Raw genomic sequence first — 24,539 nt, forward strand, 5'->3', positions numbered from 1 at the left:
TTGATTTAAATTTTGTATAATATTGTAAGGGCCTTGTGTGATTCTTTATGATAAGATTTACAAGTGCACGGCTTCACTTAAATACAAAGTAGCGTCTCTTCAAGTTTTCAGAATGATTAAAGTTAAATCATAGATAACCCAGAATAAACAGAGTATTTAAAACTTGATGACAAGAGAACACCTTTTCCACAGAAAACCATGGTTACTTTTTAGTGTTACTTGAAAGGCAGCAAGATGTTTCTTAATTTATAATAATTTAAGAGACTAAAATTGAAATTAGGACCAGTCATGGTGGCTGAGGCCTGTAATCCCAGCACTTTGGAAGGCCAAGGTGGGAGGATTGCTTGAGGCTGGGAGTTCTAGACTACCCTGAGCAACACAGCAAGACCCCGTTTCTACAAAAAAAATTGAAAAACAGCCAGGATTGATGGTGTGCACCTGTAGTCCTAGCTACTGGGGAGGCTGAAACAGGAGGATTGCTTGCACTTGCACCCAGGAGTTCAAGGCTGCAGTGAGCTACAAACATGCCACTGCACCACTACCCTCCAGCCCAAGCAACACAGCCAGAACCTGTCTCTAAAATAATAAATACATAAATAATTGAAATTAAGTCCAAATGAGAAAATCTGAATAACAAAATTCCTGTTTAGCTATGTAATATAAGCTACTTTCACTATCAGTGAAATGTGATAAAGACTACACTTCTAAGTTTATGCTTTATGGCTGTCAACTTCTAAGTTTTCAAATTTATGACCAACAATTGTTATTTTCTGACTTACCACATTATGTCCTCATCTGTGAACAGCCAGTTAATAGAACAGCTTTAAGAATACCAAGTCAAATGTCCTTAGGGCCAAGCAGGTAATGCAACCTGCAGGAAAACACCACAACTCTAATGAAAGGCTTTCAAATTCAAACTATTAAAAACACCATTCCAACCAAATAAAAAGTACCTCTGGTGATATTGCCTGGGTGGAGCCGCCACTTGATGGTAACCCCTGTTTAGACCCATCATTTTCACCCTAGAGTGTGAATACTAGACATGAAGTTGTCATTGTTTTTGATGAGGAAAAGTCTGAAACAGGCCTCTGAAGCATAGGTGAAAAAAAGCAACCAGGGTTCTAGGTACATGTTGGTGATCTTGGGGAACAAGGTTTCATCAAAGCAGTCAGACGGGAGATAGGGGGCTCAGAGTTAGAAAGGGCAGCATGAGTGGTGGCAAGCTCAGGTTAACAGTCAAAAAGTGAGAAACCATGGTCTTAAATGCATACTGAATCCAATCTGGGTTTCCTGGGCCATTCTCATAGCAAGACTGCTGTCCCATTATCCATATGTAAGAAAAATAAGGAATTGTGAGGTCTCAGTAGAGCCTATTTTGTCTCCTGGTTAATGTAATCACCTTTGCTTTGATGGGGTGCACGTTAGTAAAATGGCCAGCAAGTACTTTAAAGGCTACAATGGCATGATAAGAATAAAGAATAGATAAGAATAACGCTAATGATAAAAACTGCTTTGGCAAGTTATAATTAGATCATGTACAAACCACAATCAACCCCCAAAATTATGGCTACTTGAAGGACAATGCTCAGTCAGACCCTAGTAGCAAAGATCAAAGTAAAATTTTTAAGTCAAGAACTTGAAAATTTTGAATGCTCTGTAGAAGTTTAAATTATGTCTGTGTTCAGTTTTCGTGTTGAAACAAAAATAGTTATAGACATCAAATATATTAACATTTTCATTCGTATTCATAAAAATTATTATTTCAACATCAGTGAAAAGTTTATCATAAATTCAAAAAAGACTAAGGAAGAAGGAAAAAGAAAGAATGATGAATAAAAGAGGCATTATAAATCTAACCAGATAAGAATACTAGCAGCTTGACTTGTTACCAAAGAAAGTACTTCAATAGCTTGGGTACACCAAACACAAGACATAGGAAATAGGTCAAAGTGCACAAGGGAGTTTAAAGTAGGTTAAAATCAGGTGGAATTCTTATAATTTGAAGTTTTAAAAAATCAAAGCTTGTCATTTGAGATATACAACACACAGAAATTCATCCTACAGGAGGTGAACGTCTCTTTTTTACAGGCCATTTTTAAGCATGGTGTACGGTGTTTGTGGTAAAACGCAAGGTACACGAGGTGAACGTCTCTTTTTTACAGGGCATTTTTAAGCATGGTGTAAAGTATTTGTGGTAAAATGCAACGTACATGACACTAATACTAGTTTGAAGAGGTGGTGGTGGCAGTGGCAATGAGGATGTCTAGGTAGCTAACAGCAGAGTCTGGGCTATTCCAGGTAAAGATTCTACCTCACTTGAATGTAACCTCCTAGAGGACAGAGAAACTTTTTGGTTTATGTCCCCAGCCTTCAAAGGAGTCTCTGACATACTGTTAGTGCCAATAAAAATGTACAAATAAATAAATAAATAGATGAAATGAATAGATGAAACGTGTTCTCCTATTTCCCACTTTGGGGACTCTTAGAGGGACACACACAGGGGCAGGATTGAGATGGTGACCACTCAACGAGCAGGAATTATTAATGCAGAGACCTTAGGACACACCATTAGAGTAAAATTTCCTAGGATCTATAAACTATTAGAGGACACTAGGGTGAAAATAACAACAGCAAGATTCCCTTAAATGTAGGGCTGTGTTACCCAGATTGTGTTGTGGATGAGAATAATCGGGATGTCACATGAATAACCTGTCTAAAAGTCAAAGCTAACTCATTAGCATTTTCAAGACAAGAAAGAAGACATTTTTTCTTTCTTTCTTTCTTTTTTTCCTTCTTTCTTTCTTTCTCTCTTTCTTTCTTTCTTCTTTTCTTTCTTGACGTTAAAGGCATGGAGGTTAAGGATAGTACATCCAGGAATGTAAATTTCTTTCCTATTTGATCATGTGTTATTGGCATTAATACTGTCAATAATTCATGGTAAAAGAGGAAGTTGCCATGAAAGGTTACCCATTGTCAGCCTGTAATCAATAGGTAAGACCACAGTGTGTGATGTATTATCAAGTATCAGCCAGATTCACTTTCTCATGGCTTTAAAAACAGTGGTAGTTACACTCAGTTTGTCTAACCTGAGCTAAGCTTATTTGTTCATTAACCTTTCACTGCTGATTACAGAATATCCCTTGAATACATTTTTTTAAGTACAGAATATCAGCTCTTGCTATTTAATTCGTGTGTTCTGGCAGTGGGCCTCTAGGATTTGCCCCATGTTTTGATGTTGGCGTTTACATTAGAGCAAACAAAACTGTCACTTTGTTTTCCTGTCTTCCTATATTGGGTCACTTTGTGCTACATGATATGATCTAAGACAATTCAATGCAAGGAGACACATGTCCCTTCTCATTGGAAATATGAAGACAGCAGCTTTATTTTACCCTGTGGGAAAGAAAGCAGGTTTAGTGTCCAAAAGTAGTGGAGGAAAGTTGGTGTCATCACTATTCTTCCTTCACAGAGATAATGTAAGAGCATAAGGCAAGAACAGCGCTGGTTTCTTCACAAAGGAATAAAAAGAGATCAGTACTTTGGTCATTTATGTTTATGGTACTGTGGAAAGGTACTTACACAAAAACAAAACTACCATTTCTGAACACTTTCAAATACATTTTAAATCTGATAACATCTTGGAATCTCAGAAAAAAAAGTTTATTGAAATCACCTCGTAAGGGATACATAAAAAAGAATAATGATTAATCATTTGGCTTCTTTGATTTAGGAAGTAAAAGCATGATTTATTTCCATTTGATTTTCAGGGTTTCTGACATCTAAAACATTTTGATACTTACACATTTATACTTAATTTTGTTTTATAATTTCCAAAAATTTCACTAAAATAGTGATATATAAAATAATTTGGACATAAACTGATAACACATCTGTGTCAGCCCGTGTAATTTTTGTTATCAATGGTTTTTGCACATGGAAAACTGCACCAGATATAACGGTGACTATAGTGCTTACTGGAAGCAACATGCTGCTTTTTCTCCAGAAAAAAAAAGCATGCAATGTAGTAATAATAATGATGACATGAAATGTAATAATAATAATGAGGAGGAAAGTCAAGAGGAAGAGGAGAAAAAAATCAAGTAACTGAATTTCCCCTGGGTTTTTTCATTTTTCCCCAAACATTCTGTCCTTTTTCTCTGGGTATGTGATTTATCTTTAACTTCAGCACATCCATAAATCTGCTTGACATATGACAACTATATGTCCTATTACAAATCAAATTCCATATCTCTTCCCCCAATAAACTTATTGTCAGTGCATTGGAAGTGAATAGGAATCATAAAAATCCATCACCTCAAAGGAGAAGCATATGAGATTTCATATAGAGAAGATGGCATCATTTCCGTGAGAGTGCCACATTGCTGTACATTTGCTAATTAGTTGTAACATGCATTAATGTAAAAAAATGTATTTGCCTTACATGTTATTGTTTGGAGATGGTTCTGCTTATCAGTTTTTAACATGCTCTTTGAAAACTGACACGTACTTTACCCACATCTCTTTAGGAACATGGGGATTCAAAGGCTGGATAAAATACTTTAATGCTTCCTAACACAAACCTGAGAGGATAATTAAACAGATGGTAACAATAAACCGAATCTGAACACATCAGGGACTGAAGTCCCTTATTAAAAGCCTTGCACACTGAAGGCAGTGGAAAGAAAGAGAATGAAACAAAAAACAAAACTCTGGGGAAGTGTATTAGCAGACAACACCTTTATGTCTGCCTTGACCTCCGAAGCAGAGGCTAATCAACCGTTTAGGGATGGGTTTCCTACCACCTAGGAGAGGCCATGCAAGAGGTCTCCTGCACTCTCTGAGGAGCAGAAAGGCAAAGTAATTGTGTGATTCTCAAGGAATGCATCTGTTCCTCAGGCTTGCCTTCGAAGGTGTCATTTTTAGACACACAAGTTTTATAGCTATAAACACACCGCCGCCCCCACTTATATCGCCTCCTCCAAATAGCAAATCTTTCTAAGTCAGAGGACTTGTGCTTTTCTTCTGCCAAAGGGCAAAAACTAGGTACTATAGATTTCTGTGATGACACAGATATTCTGAATATTTTCTGCCACATTCTTGGCAATGGAATGATCTCTTATTTATTCTATCCTTGAAACATATTGGAAGTCTACTTGTTTCTCTGATCTTATTGTCAGCTTGTCCTGAGTTATATTTACAGAAGAAGAACCTTGAGGCAATCTTGATATTTCAGCTTGTAAATATATATGTTATTATTTTCTCCTGGAACAGAAAAATAGGTCCAAATATAAATTATATACAAATACATCTCTCCATATATTTCTATATATCTGTATATAGATATGTATATATGCTATATATCTATATAAATAAAGAAATGTGTGTGTATATATACATATACTACCTGTACACATACATAGAATCTACTGTATACAAGGAAGAGTCTAGTTATTATGCAGGCCTGCAAAAATGTTATTATGCCATCACACAAGCAAAGATGCTACCGTGCCATTACATAAGGCACTTACAACCTGGGGGATAATTGAGTCAGTGTTTGCTGTTCTGTTTCTCAACCTGCTTCAGTTCTCTGCTTCACTTGCCAAGATTTTAAAGTGCCATTTATCAGAAACATTCAGCATCAGTACAGCAATGATTTAGCTTAACTGAGTGCTAGCAAGCAAAGGATAATATTTGACATACTGCGTTTTAGGTTAATCAAGGTTATAATGATGATCCATTAAAATACATTTTTGAAAATTGAGGCAGATATTAAAATGGGAAGACATACAGGCATAAATAAATGTAAATTAAATGGTAAACACCATTTTCTAGCTTGCCTTTTACCTGTTCGTGAGTGCACACTGCCATTAAACACTCTCCAGTTTTAATTTTTGGGTGTTAATATCTGGTAAATATGTAAAGAATATTCCCATCTGCTGATACAATTGTATGTAAAGTGACACATATCACCTTGGGAGTCTGCCATAAATTAAACCTCTCTTAATAATATTGACTATGGTTCCAAAGTTATTTTAAGAGTGAAGAGTATTATAAGAATTAAATAAGAGATGCTGCAAAAATTTAGTGGAAAAGCATAGTTGCTGGCACACAGCGTATTAGGTAACCTTTTTTAATTAGAATGTACACTTTTAGATTACTGATTATGAACATCAGGGGACCTGAGATTTTGATTCATCAGTAATTCTCCTTTATGTCTACACTAAGATGTAAAAATGAGACCTCTGGCTCTAACTCCGTATTTCAGAGTCTTGCCATGCTGTTGCAGAAGCTGTGTTACCTGTAATCTCTAGTACTGCTCTGCCCCCTTGTGCTGCTGCAGTGAACTCGACAGAGGAACAGTGTGCCTTCGTCTTTGTACATGAACTACAGAAAAACCCCACTGTCACTTCTCACTTTTCTGGTAAGTTCAAGGTCAGTGTCTAGCTATTTTCAGCTCATCTCTTCTTGATCCATGCAGAGAAATGACAAGGTAACGTGATTCGGGGTCAGCTGTATTACAGGAACCGTTACATAAATGGAGAAAGTGAAAATCAATCCTAGCTGACAGTGACTTCGGGATAATCAGCACTCACTGGATGCCTCTGTCAGTTCGCCTGCATCAAACACCGTGTGACTTCTGTCAGATCTTTTTAATAAAACTATATTCTCACTTTCAGCAACCTAAATACATGTTCCACTGGAACTGAATTTTTTAGACTATTTTAGCCCTCTAGATTTGTAAACTATCCCAATATTTCCTTGAAACATCTCATGAATGATATCTGTCATTCCATGGTTTGTTATTGACCTGAGATGAAAGGTGACTGTGAAACATGCCACCCTTTGGGTGATCTAGGTGAGCCCTCCTACAGACGGCCGCATCTTCTGCCTTGAACTCAGCACCACAATCTCAACACCATTTCCCAAATCATCCTCAGCTCTCACTCTTCTCTCCTACTCGGTAACAGAACACTTAATCAATCATTTCTTATTGGGAGAACAGCTTCTTGCTCCGTTCTAGTTGTTCATTGTTGCTTTCCTCTCTACCTTTGTATTTTCCACTAGTTCATTTCCCCCTCATATAGAATTGGAAGCAGTATTTGACAAGATGTTCCATGTTAGAGGCATTCTCGCTGACAGCACCTGATCTGTCAGTCTTGAGAAGGAGCTATTTTATCCCACCAACCTTGTGGTCCCTTGAAATTGTGAGGCACGCGGTACTCAACTGAAGTACAATTTACCATAATATTAGTTGTCAGCAAATTCAAAGACGGAACTCCTAAAGCTATAAAATGGATTAGAAGCAATTTAAAAAAAAATTAACAAACTAGAGTAAGAGTATACTGTCAACAAACAAATGCTCCATCATAGGACTGTAATTTGGAATTTTAATTACCCCTCTGCTCTGTAACAAAACAATGTCTGAACTGGCAGCGATTTGAATCTCTCACAGGTCATTGAGCATTCTAGTTAATTACTCTATGAATAGCCTGTTTTTCTCCCCTCTGGAAACACGTTTCTAATGGCAGTCAAGGTCTGACAAATGTGTCATCTACATAATTAGCTAGGAAGCAACACAAAACATTAAACATGCTTTGTGCCGACAACTATCAAAACATTTCATTTGTTGTCAATTATTCATTACTTTGTAGGTTCTGAAGGGGTTGTTATTATGGAAATAAGTCCAGATGCTAACAAGGTTAGAGTTTTGGATTCAAATTAGTAATCAGAGGACTAACTTAAAAAAAAATGTATCTCATGTACATTCAGCACCATGTTCAATCAGTAGGAGATTATAAACAAATTTAGCTATGCTCAGGTTAAGATGGAAACGGTGCAGCCACATATGTGGATGTGAGAGCCCTAGCTCTTTCTTTGAAGTATGGACTCTTCACTGTCGTCATAAACTTTCTGAACCTTTTGGCAAGTCCAATTTGTGCTTGGTAAATAGAGTTAAAGATTTTCACAGCATGAGACGGCAAAGGGTGGCATGGGCAAGGAAAGAAATCTCCAGTGGTTTTTGAATCTTCTTCTCCCAGGGGCATATTGTGTAAAAGTCAAAATTCTAGCTAACAAACTTTTTCATCTGTTCTACAGCATGTCTGCAAAATACCTTAGAAAACCTTCGAATTTCATGCTTATTTGTTTGTTGCTGTTTTTAAAATCTTGTTTCTTTTATTATTTTAATATTGTATAGAAAGCACTGTCTTGAAAGCAGCACTCCTAATGTATATAGAAAATATTAAAAAATCTCAACAAAATTGCCCTCCCAGTGGTAAAGAAAATTGCAGTGGAAGACACATTATTGTGTAGTCATATCAGAGGCCTGGATCTTTGGAGAGTCTCACTCCACTGTCCTCCAGCTTTTCCTTATAAACCAAAATGGCTTACAAATGTCATCCACAATAGTCCAATAAAGATTAGGAACAAAACACTGTCCTTACATTGATGAGATAAGAGAGATTTAACTGAAGAATGCAGTGTATAAGAACAGTTCATAAGGCTTGTTCTTGAATCAGAAAAATAGAATTTAAATTATATTTGTGTGTGTCTAGAATTTAATTGAGATGGTCAGTTTATTTTCTACATAATGTTTGGTCAGATGCCTGTACTACAGAGCTAGATAAAAGGAAAAGAAAGAAAACATATTCTATCAGGGAAGTCAAGAAGACCCGTTATCTACAGGGTGTGCAAAATATGTCAGGAAATAATTCTACCCTGAGCGCTGAGAATGCCCAGTTAATAAAAAAAGATCAGCCACTCGCTACGAGAAAATAATTGTCTGTATCTATGTTTTTCAAAGCAAAAATACAGACACATCTTACACTAAATAGGACACATTAAAATAAGCTTTAATAATCTTTATGCAGAAGGAAACTAATCCATTTTCAGATCATACGATCCACAGCAATAAAAGGAAATCATCAAACTAAAAACAATTTTAGAAATGGCTGCAGACTCTCATTTAATTAACATGCAACAGATCATATATTTATGAGGAAGTCAAAATATTTAGGAATCCTATAATCCTGTAAGCCTTAATGTGGTATAAAAACAACAAATAAATGCAAAGTGTTACTGTTACACATGCCTGCCTGATCAATGGTTTTCACATATTGATCTATAAATGGAGTTGACAGTCTGTGTTGGCTGCACATTTTCCAAGCAGTGCTATTTTTGCACAAAACCAATACGGGCAATTACCTTTGTTTGAGATGCCAAGTCTTATCAATTCAATGTGATTTAGTGTCATTTTAATTAAATATCAGGATCCACTTCAGGACAATTTATACAAACAAAGCCTCAAACCTAACTATAAGCTTGATTTGAAGTAAACATGGACAAGCCCTACAATCTCATAATATTTCTTAAAAACTCTACTAAACAGAAGGTTTATATTTTTAGTAGCAATTTTTATGTCTGCCTTTTTGGCTAGCCACAACTTTGGCAAGTATCCTATAATCACAGAAGTAAGAAACAAAAGAAAATTGTTTCCTCTTTTTTCTGATAATATATTTAAAAACTGAACAAACAGTCTGTTAATGGAAGTAAAAGGAATCTTGTATGTTAATGTTTAAAAATGGCTCCACCTAAGTCTTTTTCTGAATACCAATAAAAAAATATTTTCCTGTTCATGATGGCCATGAATGAAGTAATGCCGTTCTGTGGCGTTTACAAGATGGAAACGGTGAATATTCATACATGTTGTTGCTTAAGACACCAGCATTAAATGCCGAAACTACTCTTGCCTGCAAATCATATGTCTGCAGTTTCCTGATTCGGGCTATTTAAACTCCTCATTAATATCTATTCTAAACTGTGTATTAGGCAGGAGCATCTCTCTTATAAATAACATCAAAGCCACATTAAACCTTTTGCAATAGCTATTTGCTGCAATGCACATTGGTCTTTTTAGCCCTTAAACAGGCACAGTTCACTTGCCCCCATCTATCGGCCCTCAACTGTCTGATTTTCTGTTTAGCACATTCTGGTAAATAAGCTGTCTACCTTTAAGAGGTCTCACTCTGGTGCTCAGGACAGGACAACAAATCACTGAGACCAAAGACTGTTCTTTCCCCACCAAAGGGAGCTCTCCAGATCTCTCTTACAGATGGGCGATTTTCTTGCAAACCACTTCCCCCTCTCGAAACTGCCCACCTCTCCAACATTTCCCACGTCAAAAAGTAACTTCTTTGAATTTTGAAAAAGCATTGATTTTATTAACGAAATTTTAGAATGATTATTTGATGTCTAAAGAAAACGATGCACATCACCAATAAAATACTAATGGAGGATTCATATCTGTTTTACTGAGATGCTTTCCTGCAACATTTAGGTTATCAAAATTTCTAACTTAGCAAGTAAATTCACCTACGTTTGCATAGCTTAGGGTTGGATAAATGTTTATATTGGCATTTCATAGCATTCCTCATTTAAGATAACTAAGAATCAAAGCTTTTACGACATATACAGGAGAATTTTGTATTGTGTTCTAAGTTAAGAGTCATATTAAAAACATTTTAATTGAACAAAATTTACAAGAGGAATTTATGAATTTGTGAGAAAATTACAGAATTGGTTTGACTCTAGAATATTTTATCATTTTTGTAATGAATTAAGTCATGATGAATGTAATATCAGATCCTTGTGTTATTATATAGTCCAGTAAGTCATATTGGATTTCCATAATTGTTATACTAGTGAACAAGTAGTACGCATATGCCATATATATTAAGTAGGATGCATGACATATGTATGATCTCTAAATACTTTTGATTTTTTTCAGTATAGACTACATGTATGTGCCTCTGTTACAACAAACCCTACTGCATTTGAATATGTCCCCACATTTTTAGTACCCATCTCTTCCCACCTCTAAATTCAAAATCTCCCCCTTGACCTCACCCCACCACCCAACTTCTGAAAAATCAAGTTCTTAGTTTAGCTTGAGCAGATAACTTTAACAGGCTTGTTTGAATAAATATGCCAAAATACTTTACATTCTGTCAGTATCTAGTCAGAAAATTGTGCATGGAAAAAAGAGATGAAAAGAACTGAGACAGAAAGAAAATTAGTGCCATGGCAAGCTTTCAATACAGTATCTCTGAGCCAAGTTTTCTCGGTGAAATGACACATCCTCACTAAAATACCCCTTTTATATAATTATGCACTGAGCACACATAACCAAAAGTAACTTTTATTTTTGTTCCTTATCGAGGAATACATATTGCCCAGGCTAAGAATGCGGAAACAAAAGCTGGGATAATTATAGCTAATTTAACTTTGGAAAACTCTTATTCTCTAGCAGTCCAGCATACAACCCCCCAAACTAAAGTTATGTAACAAGGTAATATCAACAATGAGAAACTGCATGATAAAATCCTGCCCAAAAGTGAAAAATGCTAATTTTGTCTCATTTAGCAGCTGGATACAGAAATGCTCATTAGTTTTAAGAGGGTTAATCCTTTTAACTTTTGCATATTGATATGCCAATTATGCCTAATTGTACAAGAGGCATCAGTCAAGGTAATAGTGCATAAACACATGAAAGTTATTAAGTACATCCCAACATGTAATAAAGTAGGTGTTAATTGGTAGCTGAGTTCTGCGGGCTATTGAGGTGGATAATTCATTGAGAGATGGATCACTTGTAATTTCTCTCCATAATTCCTTTTGCAGTCTCACGCTGTGATGTTTTCATGCTTGTCAAAAACAACTGCGGCATAGTGCCTTTTGTTAAACACAGCCAATAAAATATGTTAGGCATCATTAAATATACTTAACTTTTAAACTTTTTCAAAGGTACAGTTCTTACTGATAATACATTATAGAGATTCCAATAATTTACTCTAACCACTGTCTCAAGTTCATAGTTGATGAACATTTTAGCTGGTTTAAAAGCAAAGTTAGGCTGGCAGTGTTGTACCTCCCAGGAGACAATACTTTTAAATGAGAAAGTAAATAAAGAAAAATGCATATCTCATTAGTTACTTTATCTAAGGATGTAGTTCTCACTCCCCAAATATAATCACTGGCTTCCTCATGCTAAATTTGTCTACAACACCTGAGGAAAGAATGATTAAAATCACATATTTCTCATGTTCCTGAGATTGCTGTGGGTTAATTTTTTGAGTGAAAAATGGGGAATAAATACAATTGGTAACATGCTACTCAGCAAGTTTATCTCATTTAATAACTCAGTTAGGAAGCTGAATATTTCATAGGCCCCTATGATATTAACAGAACACTCAATTAATAGCTCACATGTTTCTGCAGGGTGACTGGAACTCAGCCTGTCCCCAGCTAACCTATTTCTCCTCGCTCTTGCTCTCACTGTGAGAAACAAAATAGATCTGGGGTCCAAAAGAGTGGCTAACATTGCATAAATAATTTTGTAACATCCTATGGCCTCAGCTGCAAGTTACCACCATTATAGAAGAAAATTAACCAGAGGAGACTCATCGCAATCAGTGGGTTTAGTGGCTCAGGATGCGTGCAGGGCCAGCGACACAATTGGCAGTAGAGTTCATCTCTAACTATTTTATTTCAAATCTTCCTAATGACACATTATCGAGACAAAATGGCTTCCTCTCCAAACCTTAAATAGCCACAGCATTTCAATCCTTTAAGCCCACTCCAAATCAAATCATAATTTCCAGTATCGTATATTATTGGGAGATTTTAAGGAAGAGATTTTCACAATTTTTTTTGAGATTTTTTTTTCTCAATTCATTCTTAGCTAATTTTAGCCTCTGGCTTTTCAAAGTGATGTACTGTATTTGGAAGTACAAACGCCACATGCTAGCATAACCTCATTATTTTTATGACACTGAAGCATGATAGTAGAGGCCCTTAAAATGAGTCAAAGGTGCTCTTCAGTCTAGCTCCAAATCCACTTTATCACTCTGGATTAAGCCCAGCTCTTCTCTTGCAACTGGGGATATTATCATGACTGTAAGTATGCAAGATAAAATGCATTACAAAAACAGTTTTCTCATGCACATTAGGAAAACAAATAAAACAAGACTAATTAGCTTTTTTTTTTTTTTCCTTTTACAAAATTCTGTATGACAAGGAACTTGGGATATTTGGGGTATTTGACTTACAGGTTCAGTGACCTTCCCGACATCGGTGAGGATCATGGATTTACTTTGGCTGAGCCTGTCATGGTGGCTGTTGGCATTTTTGATTCTCATTTGCACAGCTCCTGTGCCTTGGCGGGTAGAATTCAGTGTTTCCACGGAAGTATCAGAATTCGTAGATTTCTGCATATTATAGTGCTATCCTGATAAAATATAAAATGTATTATGTTATTCTAAACATACACTTTTCCATGAAAACTCTTGATGGAGTGTCCCTAGTAATCATTAGGATATTAAAAGTTGATAAACGAGAGTCTTCACCTCTCTGACTTGTGAAGAAAAAAGTAGTTCCTTTGTAAGTTATTTTGTCAGTTGGGACCTTTACATGTGGATAGCACTATACATAACAGAGGACTTCAGAAGTTTGTAGGTAGCACAACGATAGACTGTGTTTCTTAATTCCATTAACAAACTCCTAACAGTAATGAGATACAGTTTTCCTTATATAGAAATGGTGTTGCCCACCAATTGTCTTGAGGACATATGCTTTTTAATCCACAACTTCACTGGTCTATTACCCACTTTACCCCTACATGCTACCATCAGCACCCGTTCTTGGTGAACAAAAATCTCTATGAATAAAGACAAATTTAAGTGAGTAAAATTGGTGTCAGAGCAAAACAGACCCCAGAGCCCCTACCCCCACTCACAATACTCACAGGGGGAAATTAAAATTCCTTCATCCACTGCCATCTGCCAACTGAACTAGATTTGCTAGCTTAGTTGGACATCGTATTTATAAAGAATATGAAGAAAAAAATCAGCACCATTTATTTTAATAGAAGGAGTCTGATTTAGGCAAGAAAATTTAGTATGGACACACTTTAAAGGAGCAGCAATGAGAAAAAATAGAATTTGGAGGAAGAAAACAAAGAGAACTAAACTGTGGCAGCACCAGAGGGTGGACTGGTAGAGCTTTAGCTGAGCCCCTCATCCATAATCCTCTTCAAATGTCCCTCCCCAAAAGTTCCTCAAGTGAACACAGCACCTCATTTCAAACAGAATGGTTGCAATACAAACACATCTTCTCATTTTCTGGAAACAGCCCTCTTCTTGTCTGATTCTTGTCTCCAAGTCTAACCTAATAGACATCCTATAGCGGGCTCCGAGCACTGTGTACAGTGAACAAAACTGTGACTAGTCAGTTATGGGAGCGAATATAATCCAAAAGAAGAATCATGTTTTAAGGAGGCAAGTGTATAGCCACCCCAATGTTTGTTGGACAATGAGGCTAGAATCATTCATTCTAATGGCCAAGCAGGCAGACACTAAGACGAACAGAAAAGGAAATATTTTGATAGGAGGAAAATTGTTACTTTACAATAAATACCAGTAAGGCAATTAAATGACAAATTAGAAAAGAAGCTAATACTTAGTATCTACTATGTGCTAAGCAATGTGCTCAATGGTTGATTCTCAAAAAACTCCTATAAAATAGCCATTAAACCCATATTTTCATAAGAAAAAAATGAGGATCAGAGAGACTCATAATTTTTCCAGTAAAACAGGCAGGCAGAAAGAGGTGGAGGAGCAGGTATTTTATTCCCAAAAGAAGACCCATATGTCTATCAACAGGTGAACAGATAGACACATTTTAATTTATTCAATGAAAACAATAAACCATAAAAAGGAACAGACTATTGATGCATAAAACCACATAGATGAATTGCAAATTTATTCTGCTGAGTGAAAGAAACTGAAAAAAAAGAAGAGGAATAGGAGGAGGAGGAGGAGGAAGAGGAGGAGGAAGAAGAAGAAGAAGAAGATTTATTATATAATTTCATTTATATAATATTCTCAAAAATGCCAACTAAGGTATGCTAACAGAAAGCTGATCAGTAATTCCTTAGGGAAAGGATAGAGGCAAGTATGGATCACATTGAGCAAAGTTTTGGCAATGATGGGTATGTCTGTTACCTTGATTGTGGTGTTGGTTTCATAGGCATTTACACATATTAAAAATGAACAAATTGTATACTTTAAACACTTGCACTTTATGATTCTTCAGTAATAAATCAGGAAGATGTTTATAGAAAAGTTGTTTTAGCAATTGCTTAGCCAATTTATTTTGCTCTTATTTTCCTTTTTATATGCTTACATGAGTAATGTATTATTCAAAATTATCTAATTGAGAATGCAAGAGTTTTTTTCAATAAGTATGAAATAAAAATTTGAAGTATGTATTAAGAAGAAAATCATATATTTTTCTAGAAAAATATTTTCTCCTCTGAGTGCCTTCAAGGGTTGATTTCCCACATTATTCAATAGATTCAAACTCTAAGGACAGTGTGTTTGTAATATTGGTGGATGAAATCACTCAGGCTGAAGCCACTCTCTTCTGGCCAAGAGCATCTAGCCACGGTGTTTACATAGCCCAACCGTACACCATTTATAGGACATGTTGCTTCCTCAGAAGCTGGACAAATTTCAGTGTCAAATCAAAATTTGCATTCCTATATTGATTTCACAATCAAACCATAATTTGCCTAGTGATATGCTACTGTCAAAAGGCTGGATTCATTACAAAGCCTTTTATCTGGCTTCCCCACCTCTGTTTTCATGGGGACAAGCTGCAGAAAATACTTTCAAGATTTTGCTTTCTTAGATCTTTCCATCAGGCGGATCTCTCTCTCTACCACAATGTTAATGTTATTTCTCTCAATTTGCTCACTGTCTCTCCTCCAGCCTTCACTTCCTTTTCCATCTCACCCTGTCGTTACATTTTGTTGAAACCCCCTCCACTCAGTTTGTTCTCTTTATTCTGCTTCCCACGTACTTTGCTCTGCAAGGTCATTGACTCGATGCTATTTCATAATTGTTCTTCTATTGTTAAATATTTGGGGATTTCTAATTTTGCAGACCACTATATTGCTCTGGGAAGATAGAGAAAAATGACACAAAACCTCATCTTAAAGATTTCTATCAACAGAAAACATACATATACCCCTTCGACCTTTACTGAGATTCTCCTAAGTGGCAGGCACCATTTTAGAGACTAGAGATAATCTTTATCAAGTGCCCCAGAGTTTGGTGAGGGCAATAGAGAAACAATCAATAATTAACTGAGAATAGGGCAGTGCCCAGGTGGGGAGAGGAGCAATGGCATTAAACTCAGGTGGAAGTGGGAGGTGGAGAGAGAGGAAGTCTGCAAGAGAAGATCAGATTACATCAGAGCTAAGTCAGTGCAGGTTGGACATTTCTGGCAAAGGATTTGGCAATGCAAAGGTGTGCAGATACCTGGGATATTATAAGGTAGGTATTGACATATGTCATGAAGGGACATAAAGTACCAGGGAAGTTCGAAGAAAGAAAGAAACAATGGATTTCATAGAGAAGGTAGCATTTGACCTCTCTGTGGGGATATCTGATCATCTCGCTTATCTTTCATCTGGCTGAATGATTGACTGAGAGTCCCATCCCTTCTAACCCAACCAGTACCAGAGGGGCTGGTATTCTAGACACTCTGAGGAAGAGAATGTGTGTTGTCCTGGATGTACATAACACACAATGTTTTTTTGTGGATGAATTGAGAATGGAGATGAATTGAGAGGGAAGCAGAGCCCTGCTGCAGGACAGAAGGAGGACAGTTGAGGATGGAAATCTAACAGGATGATGACAGCTGTGCCAGTGGCTGTGGGACCTGTGACTGCTGTACCTGGGTTCAGAGACGATTTCCTCTGATTCATCCCGTTAGGAACCTCTCATTCCAAGCAGACAGGGCTGTTTCTAGGCCATATTTTGCAAGTTGTTTTGGGGTCCCACTTAGAGCCCTTTCTTTATTCCCTTTCAACTCCCCAGTTTCCCCCTGCCTACATCCCAACAGTTTTTTCTCTAGTAGACACCCTATAATCCTTTTCATATTTCAGCTGCCAGAGCACCCACTGCAGCATTCACTTAGGCTTAATCTAACTACAGAGTCAAAATTTATAAAAATTTCCATCATCCATTCTTTCTTACCTCTGAATCACTTAGATGTATATGGGAGGGGGATGATTAGACTAGCTAACACAATGTTATATCAGTCAGACTTTCCCTTAACTCTCAAGGAAGCATTTAACTGAATCTCAAACTGGAAACTCTTCTGGCTATATGAAAGAACTATCTTAGAGTAGAAGAGCATTGATCAGTCCACTCTATTTATGCCCTTACATAAATTCAGAGGTGGTAGGATTTGTGACTGGGGATGGGACATTAACATTGCATTCTGGAAAATGGTGCCTCCTAGAGCTGTATGATGCAATATCCCTTCCATGGTGGTCTTATTTTTTAGCCTTTATGAAATAAGGTTCTAGGGAAGAAACTCCATTGCAAAGCCTGCTCAACATCGACTCAAAAGAAACCCTCATACCCCAGAGTACAACTTGACTTGGCTTCCAGAACCTAGGAGTGGTTGTTCTTCCAGGAATATCTGTATTAATTTCAGGGTGTTCTCTCAAAGAGAACGAGGAACTCCAGTTTTGTGAGTCTTTCTGCATTATTATTCCAAAAATATTCACAGGAATCTTAAATTATATTCTGTTGTTCCACCCATGTTTTCATTCCTCACTGACCTTCAATTTTCTAGATTTGGTAGATTGTAAAATCAATAATATTTGCTTATGCTTATTTCTATGTAATTTAGTAACATCAGGCTTATTAACTTCGAATCATATTAAGTTTAGGTTTTGCTTGATCTATGTGCCTCTTCAGTATTCCCCTTGTTCTTCCTAGAACACGTTACCCACTCATGTCATCATCATTATTGTTACTATTAAATTTTGTTAGAGAAAACATTGATGCCTTGTGTGTTTATGTTCTTACAGGAGGCATACAGAGCACTGGTGAATGACTAATGAAAATATTGAAGAACTGGCTCATTTTGCATGTGTTTGAGATATCCATTGATTTTACTAAACTCTCCAAATAAATATCCCTGAGTTAGAAATTGAAATGTAAATCACTTAAGACTGGCTTCACTATTCTCTAGACTTCCTGATTTTACGTGTACCAACAGAAGAGCAAGAATACCTTGTGATATTACACTAGTTCTCCTTTCAATCCTGTTTAAAAACAGGAAGCAGTAATGAGAATGCACTTCATAAGAGCAACACGAACTTTGGCTCTGCTCAAACTACGTGGTTCGATGGTGTCCTGGGCTTCTGGGCTTGATTTTCCTACTCATACTGCAAATAGGAGTGAACATGATATTTCATCTAATCATAAATTTCATAGCTGCTCTCCCAATTATTTGTTGCATTCTGTTAACTACACTAAAGCTCAGCAGCCTGCCCTTTTGAGTTAGAATGTGTATTTTTGACATCTCTTTCACATCAACAGCATTAAAAGTAAAAATATATTAAGAAATTTTTGAGCTGGGAAAAACTGGATAGGCACTATGATATAATCTTTATGCTGCTGAGTAGAGAAAATGTAGGCTTGGGTATACTGAACACCATCCCCTGGTGTCACATTCTGTTCAGAATAACTCTAGGATGGCACTCAGGGCCCACACCCCCCAGCATCCTTGATTTCGCCATAGACCCACAAATCAAGTGGACATTGTGTATGGAAAGAAAAGGTAACAAGAAATGTAAAGAAAATCTGGCAGATAAAATGATCATAGTGTAGCCACGTTAGGTATATATCATGCAAGTCTTTCTGCTTAATCATTTATAAATGTTCCTCTGCTTCCTGACAAAACAATAGAGACTTAAATGTTTGTTGAATGTATAAATGAAAAACAAATATGGAACCTAGTTTATGCCAGTGTATGTAGCCTGGCAAAGAAGAAAATGTCTTTGACCAATTTTCTTACTTTAAAAATGTGTAACTCACCCTTGCTAATATTTCTTAGAGTAAATAAACTATGGATATTTTATTATAAGTTAGAGGCAGAAAGAAAACAATGTTTCTTCTGTGTTCTGAGGCTAATATTAAAGTATGCTTGGAGATTCATATAATATTTTAGGGTTAAAAATATCATATTTCTATTTCCCAAAAGCCCTGTATCTTCTTCTCATTAAAAAAAGATCAAATTTATCACAATCTTAGAATTTTCAGGGATTTTTGCTTTGAGAATAGTCTTCCTTGAGTTTCAGATTTGGATAGGTACTTGATATTTTTCCCTAAAAGAAGGATGCTTCTGGAAGACATAGGTTGCCACTGAGAGTTTTGTGAGTAAAATCTCAGAGGCAAGCAATGGCCATACACCCAGGGAATTCCTATTTCATGAGTGTTAGCCTGAGTTTTCACTCCATGGCAAGGGAGCTGTATATTTAGCACATCCACCACGAGGAGCGAAGGTCCCCCTGCCTAAACATGCACAAACTTTCTCTGGTGACACAACCCCATTCCCTGCTCTGCATGTATTAGAGGAGCTGTTTCTCCAGGTCTGCTAAGAGCTCATGACAACTCCACAGATAAATAGTATTTCTCCGAGAAATTCATTTCTATCCCCTGGAAAGATCTTATGTTGATCTGTGGTAGAACAAGTCTGTTCCCCTGTGGAAGTGAGTTGTGGTCCTGGTAGCTCCAGTAATGTGTGCCACAACCTTCGCGTCACACTTTCCTGACAGGTCAGTAATTAACTCGCATTGCAATTGTTTGTTGTCTCCACCACAGCAGCCATTTACCAAAATAACATTTTAATTTCAGTTTCCTTCCATTTCACTTTCCTTTTGTTTTCTCCCTGTGGCTTTTACATCTCTATTAAGTCTAATTTCCCCGACCACTCTGTAAGCTGAGAGAGTGCAATAAAACTCAGTTTCAAAAATGTCGAATAGAATGAGAAAGGAAGATCACAGTAAAGGAATGTGACCATAGCCACCCCATTGGGTAACATTGTCTTTGGGCAGGTGTTATATATAGGAAATGTGATAATAAGTTTTTGCATTTATTTAACTTATAGCAGGGAATCTGGAGTATTTGCTGCATTTGCTGACAAAGTCTGACAAGTCTGCAGCATGGTAAATTGTAATACAGTTATTATCACTGCACATGGCCATCTTAAATGGTGAAAATGTCAAGTAAAATATTTTTTAAAAGTAGAATAAGTGTGTGGTAGGCAACCATGATCTTTCTTAGCTCTTAACCTTTCAAACGCCATCCTGTTGGGAGCAAAGCAGCTCATTTTACACTTCAAATATTTATTGAGCCTCTACTCTGAGACATAGATTTTGCCACATCCCACAGGTTCTGCAAAGTTATTAAGCACCCTGCAGTGGAGTTAAGCACAAGCAGGCTTGCCTACCATGAAGTCTGATTAGAGTGCAGTGGAGAATGGGACTGGAGATGATTTTAGGGTGGAGATGATGTGAGGCCTGGATGCTGTATGATAAACAGGACTCTGAAAGGCAGAGAGGGGATATCAAGAGCAGTGCAGGCTGAGATCACAAGATTTAAGGAAAAGAGGAGTGAACATCCACACAAGATGATACAGTGTTGGTGGCTAAGTGGGAAAGCTATGGTTGATTAAGGCTGCATTAGGAGAACCTGGTAATTTTTATTAAAGAATTGGGATTTTGTCTTATGGATCCTGGGGAAATTGATGATTTTGTTTAAGGTATAACCCCTTTCTAAGATACTTGATGAAAAGAAATCCACAAGTAAGAATCCTTGACCCCTGAGGCCACAAAATAAATACATAACATGCTCGTGGGATGCTTCTTAATTAACTTTAAAACAGAATAAATATTACAGTATCTATTTGTAAACATTAATCTTATGAAAAGGGCACCCTGTGATATGGAAAAAATATTCCAGAATTTTAGGTACTTCACTCTGAACATCTAGGTACATGTTCAATGCTTCTGGTCAACAATCAAATGAAAAGAAAGGTAAAGACTTAAAAGGAATAACTAAATAAAGCATTTAAAGAAAAGGTTCCTAGGGTGCAATTGCATCTAATTAAAGAGACATAAGGAAAATAAAGTTAAGATTAGTGGAACTGCTTCTGAATTTCCCTCTGATGATCAGGCAGGTAGTAAGAAATTGAAAAGCAAATAGGAAGAAAATGCCTGTGCCATTGTAATTACATTTAGGGAGCATAAGAAATTTTATAAAATGGCAATCTTCTTAGATACAGATGAGAGCCATAAGGGGCATAAGTAATGCAATCTTCTCTCTGTTTCCTCTGTCAGTTTTGACCTAATCTAGCAAGAAATGCTGAGCGATTTTCCGCCTCTTGCGTACAACTATCAATTAAGGGAAAACAGGGTGACTATCTTAGGGCATTGATGATGAAATGTCACTTAAAGAGAAAACATCAGCTCTAGAACAAGTTGCTCAGCAGCCAAAGCGTTAGAAAACACTGGGGAAACAAATGGAGTCTCAGACCCTCACTGGGACAGGCTACTTCTCTAATCTTTGTTGGGAGAGTATCAAGTGCAAAAAGGAAATTTTAACCTGCGATTGTCTCAGTTTCCTGGGATTTCTTGTTCTATTGTCTTTCCTTCTTAAAGTGCTTGACTCAGTCGCAAAGTCTTTTTATCAGGCAGATTAAATCTAATCACCCATTGGTTGCAGTTATGCCAGGCTATCGCTATCTTGGCCTGCCCAGGGTTCAAATATGTGGAAGTTGCATATTGCATAATTAGTACTCGACAGTAATTAACAGTAATCAGTAATTGACAACAGTCAAATATGGTTGACATTTGTTTTATTTAGCAAATTTGCTGTTGTATCTATTAGTCTTTCCCTAATGCTCATCTCCAAACTCTGAATTTATTAGATTGAATTTCAGTGCCAAAAGGGCATGTCTAATGATGGGACACTAATGTCATAGTCTATTGTTGTGAAGGACAATAACTATATCATTAAAATAAAAGTTTTCAGAATATCTCCTTTAATGCATTTAAAAATCAGTTCTCTCTTGCTCAATTATTTATGAGTAAAATACATTTTAAATAGCTTGTGTGTATGTGTGTGTGTGTGCATGCCTATGTTTGCATATAAAGTTCAATGAATTGTCACAAACTGAACACATTCTTGTAATTACAGCCAAACCAAGAAACACAATATTATCAGCACTCCAGAATCCCCGCACAGCTCTGTTCCACTCACTACTCACCTCACCCCACTAAAGCTAATCATTCTTCTGTCTTCTAAGTTTTGCCTATTTCTGAACTTTAAATCAATGAAAACCTAAAGAGTCTATTTTTTCTTGATGGGCTTATTTCACTCAAACTTTTATTTGTAAAGATGATTGCTATGCAATATTCTTTTGTGAAGTGTCTGTGCAATACTTTTGCTTGTTTTTAAAATCAGATTGTCTTTTTCTTACTGATTTATAGGAGTTATTTATGTATTATAACCACAAGTCTATTTTTAATATATATGTTGCAATAGTTATCATTTCCCACTTGTGGGTTGCTTTTTCACTCTCTTAATGGCATCTTTTAATGAAGAGGTCCTTAATTTTAATATTGTTTAACTTATTATTTATTTCCTTTTACAATTAGTGCTTTTATTGCCCTCTTAAGAGACCCTTGCTTAATTTCAAGGCAACAAAGACTATTCCCATGATTTCCTCTAAATGAGTTGTTTCAACTTTATTTATTTTTAGAATTATGACTCATCTGGAAATAATGTTTGTGTTTGGTGTGAGATATATATATATATATATTCCATATGGAAATAAAGTTACATATATATTATATATATATTATATATATACACACACACACACACACACACCCCTATACATATATAAATTGGAAGGACCTGTTATCTCTCCTGAAAGAACCAGGAACTGGCTTTTCATCTGAAGTGACCAGTTTCTGGAGAGCTCTCCTAGCCACACGTGGTGACGAAAGGTTCAGTTTGAAAGATGCTGACAGTGTCAAGCAATTACATAGATCTGTGGTCACAATCTAGGTAAATATTGGCAACTGGGGATACAAGTTGAATAGGAAGAGTTATACAACAAGTGAGCAGAAACGGTCATTGATAATCTGACAGGGTGGGGAATACTGAGAAGTTCAGATTTGCAGATTGTTATCAACTAGGAGGTTTGTTGCTAGGTGGCACAGTTCTCAATTCTGGCTATTTGTTCAGGTCTAGCTCAATTATCCACAAAGGAGATTGGCAATAGAAAGGTAGAACCTCAACCCTAGCAAGAGAGTGAGGCAATGAATGACCAGGTTACCAGCAAAGGAAGTTGTGCTCAAGGAGAAAGCAAATGTCCAGTGAGGAAGAGGTGACCCACTGAAGTGCTGGGACTTGTAAATAAGGTGGGAATGCACTTGATTTGTACATCACAAGCCCAGACCAAAAGATGAGATCATTCATTATAATTTATTGTTGAATCCACAAAACCCCATTCCACTAGAATTAAAGATTGTCTGTATTAAGTTAATGTTTCACCTGAGCGTAAGGGTCAGAAATAACCAGTTCCAGATGTGCACATGCTTCTGGTAGTAAAGAGAAAGAGAGCTATAAAGTAGTAATTCTCAATGGTCAATGTGTGGAGCTTATTAAATATGCAGACTTAGCTGAACCTTCCACAGATATTCCCATTTAAGGAGAATGAGGGAGAGGCTGAGAAATTGCATATTTGGTCATAACCCCTAAGGGATTCAGCTGCACCCTTTTGTAAAAAGTTATTTTTATAAAGGTTTATGTAAGTTATTCTTTAATTTTATACACGCATTATTGTGAAATAGTTACTTGTTACTATGGTGTCTTCTTATTTTACAGCCCATTGCTGCTATCTTCATTTTGTTCATATTACTGCTCTAATTAATTTTCCTGGGAATGAAAGTTCACTTTAGAATATGCTGGTGAGGGGTAGGGGTATGGGCAATAGTTGAAAATAGTGAGAGATAAATGAGTAGGTAGCTAAGCAGGTAAGTAAATAGATAAATAGACACATAGGTGCATGAAAATGATGCTGTAAATATTCTACTTAAGACTAATTAAAATATGGTACTTTGTCAACCAGACCAACATCCAGTCATAAATATTGCTGGAAAATAAATTCTTTTGCATAAAAGAAATCCCCAAAGAGCTCCTAGGCAATCTGGGTCTATACACAACTTTGAGTGCAAGAGTGCTTTTTACTTTTTCTTTGCTTATTTATATCATGAACTTGGTAAGTGTGAGTAAAATAACATCAATTTCAACACTTAAAAAATAGTTCATAAAAGGAATGCTTGTACACTGTTGGTGGGAGTACAAATTAGTTTAACCATTGTAAAAGACAGTATGGAGATTTCTCAAAGAACTAAGGACAGAAATACCATTCGACCCAGCAATCCCATTACTAGGTATATACCCAAAGGAATATAAATCATCCCTTTATGCATGTGTATATTCATTGAGGCAACTATTCACAGTATCAAAGACATAGAGTTAATCTAAATGCCCATCAACAATAGACTGGATAAGAAAATGTGGTACATATACACTATGGAATACTAT

General features: G+C 36.5%; 1 protein-coding gene across 1 annotated transcript in view; it reads right to left on the bottom strand.

Moving 5' to 3' along the window:
* Positions 1 to 24,539, bottom strand: part of ARHGAP15 (Rho GTPase activating protein 15) — a 639,510-nt gene that overhangs the window by 600,235 nt on the left and 14,736 nt on the right. Inside the window, exon 2 of the mRNA XM_003822828.5 lies at positions 13,107 to 13,285. Within this exon, the coding sequence (XP_003822876.1) occupies positions 13,107 to 13,271 (165 nt within the window). The 5' untranslated portion in view covers positions 13,272 to 13,285. The remainder of the gene's footprint in view (positions 1 to 13,106; positions 13,286 to 24,539) is intronic.

Source organism: Pan paniscus, chromosome 13 (genome assembly GCF_029289425.2).
Source record: "Pan paniscus chromosome 13, NHGRI_mPanPan1-v2.0_pri, whole genome shotgun sequence".
NCBI classification, from domain to species: domain Eukaryota; kingdom Metazoa; phylum Chordata; class Mammalia; order Primates; family Hominidae; genus Pan; species Pan paniscus.